General features: G+C 42.9%; 1 protein-coding gene across 1 annotated transcript in view; it reads right to left on the bottom strand.

Moving 5' to 3' along the window:
* Positions 1–1,592: 1,592 nt before the first annotated feature.
* LOC109177007 (cytochrome P450 71A3-like) overlaps positions 1,593–2,201 on the bottom strand; it is a 1,944-nt gene continuing 1,335 nt past the window's right edge. The window contains exon 2 of the mRNA XM_019326353.1: positions 1,593–2,201. This exon is cut by the window's right edge and continues 114 nt beyond it. Within this exon, the coding sequence (XP_019181898.1) occupies positions 1,731–2,201 (471 nt within the window). The 3' untranslated portion in view covers positions 1,593–1,730.

The following is a 2,201-nucleotide window of genomic DNA, read 5'->3' on the forward strand; positions in this document are numbered from 1 at the left end:
AACATCGTTAAGTTAAATAATAATTTATACAAAGATATGACATTAGCCATACATAGACATATCTAAAATAATTTAATATCATGCAAATTTTATAAGGCTGCAACTTGAAATGACGTATAAGGTCCACAGTAGAACAATTATAATCATATGGGTTTTGTAATTCACATATTTGCAAGAAAAGAAGAGCTTTAATAAACCCAAGCAGCATAGAAAAACAAGTAAATGGAAATATAATTCTGCATCCATCTATTCGCATCATCTATTCGCATCGGCTGGTGATGATGCGGCGGCAGCGACGAGGTGATCGAGGGCGCCGTCGGCTGCGGCGGCTTCGACGTGGTAGAAGTAGAAATGCCCGGCGAAGTGGATGATTATCCTCTAATGGATCGCGGGAACGTTGCGATCGGCGGAAAGGTGGATTTCTGATGTGGCGTGCAGCGAGGTAATACACAATCTGTCCGGATCTAGCCAAATCCGAAAAAATGGTGAAGATGCAGTTGCCGGTGCCAAGGGTGGTGCCGAACTTGGCCGGAATGGTGGCTCTGGAGCCTGGGATTTTTTCTCGTAGAATCCATTCTCAATCCTAGGGGAATTGGCAGTCGGGGACCCCGGGGCTAGTTTGCGGTGTAGTCGGGTGAACAGAGGTTGCATATCTTACTGCTCTCATGTCGTAAACCAAGCCAGGATCATCCGCGCCGTCGCAACCGAACATGTCTAGCAACCTCTGCAACGATCCCTCGTCAAGATTCGAGAAACGTATGTGTCGAAACTCCCCGCCATTGCAACCAGTGCCCATTTTATGGACAATGACAACTACTCGAGATGCAATACCCTCAGCTACGATGGCCGTAGGGTGAGGTGTCGCGTGCAAGTAGTGATTGATTTCTTGAGGCCAGAACCGAAGGTTGAGGCTCGTAAAGGCTTGCCGAATCACGGAGATTGAATTGCTGAGGAGCTGAGAAAATTGAGGCTCTATGGTGACGGCAAGAAGCAGCGGGGATGATCTAATATTGTCTAATGATGCAATGGGCATATATCCATTGTCTTGTAAATTGATGAATGGAAATTCTGTACAAATCTAGATATTTTGTGAAAGGTGGATCTCACTGCACTATTGTTGATCGTGGTAGTCATGATAGACCAAAAGTAGAGAGCACGCTCGAGCTTGTACATCAGCTGTCAACAAGAGCACCAATGATGGAGAAAATTGACCCCGGGGTATGTAATTATATGGGTCAATAATCTCGCGTATAATATAAAAGTAGTAAAATAGAAGAACAATATAATTGCAATAATATTTCCTTTTATTGATGTAAGACATTACAAGTGGACTGTAATAGTGAGACCTCATCCTGTAATAATCGCTCTAGGCTAATTTATACAAGATAAGGGCCAACAAACTTCTCTAAAATCGTGGTAGGCCACAAGACTAAGTCTAGGCCCACATGGTGGGCCCACGAGACTAAATCAAGACCCATCGTTTTGGGCCTCGGAGGCAGGCTCCAGACTTGAGACTCTTCTTGGGCTGCTTGGGTTATACATTCTCGGACCCAGGTCTCTATTATTATTGGGCCATTTCTAATATATTCATCAATGACCATACACCACAAAATATTTATAACAATATTAAAATTTGTCCGAGCATGCATGGCCAAATATTACTACAAGACATTTAGAATGTCAAATTGAAAACACATTTAATTTAATACTAACTAGGGCAAATGTGTACTCTAGTTAACCATCGGAGTAGCGATTACGACGAGAGGAATTTTCTTGGGACATGTAATACCAATTCCTTCATTCATATCCAATTTTTCTTCTCCTATTGCAAAATCAAACTCACGTATGAGCGTAGCCAATGCAAGCTCAATTGTAGTAACCCCAAAAGCCAAGCCAGGGCAACCCCTCCTCCCAGCTCCAAATGGAATCAATTCAAAATGCATTCCCTTATAATCCACATTAGAATTCAAGAACCTCTCCGGCTTAAACTCTTCAGAGTTTTCCCATATTGTTGGATCTCTTCCAATTCCCCAACTATTAACAAGCACGTGAGTGCCGGCTGTCACATGGAAGCCCATCACCTTCACATCTTGGATTGCCTTCCGAGGGACTAGCAATGGTATAGGACTATGAAGCCGAAGAGTTTCCTTTATTACCGCTCTCAAGTATTGCATGGTTTCTATGTCTTCGTTGGTTTTAAA

Source organism: Ipomoea nil, unplaced genomic scaffold (assembly GCF_001879475.1).
Source record: "Ipomoea nil cultivar Tokyo-kokei standard unplaced genomic scaffold, Asagao_1.1 scaffold0782, whole genome shotgun sequence".
Lineage (NCBI taxonomy): Eukaryota > Viridiplantae > Streptophyta > Magnoliopsida > Solanales > Convolvulaceae > Ipomoea > Ipomoea nil.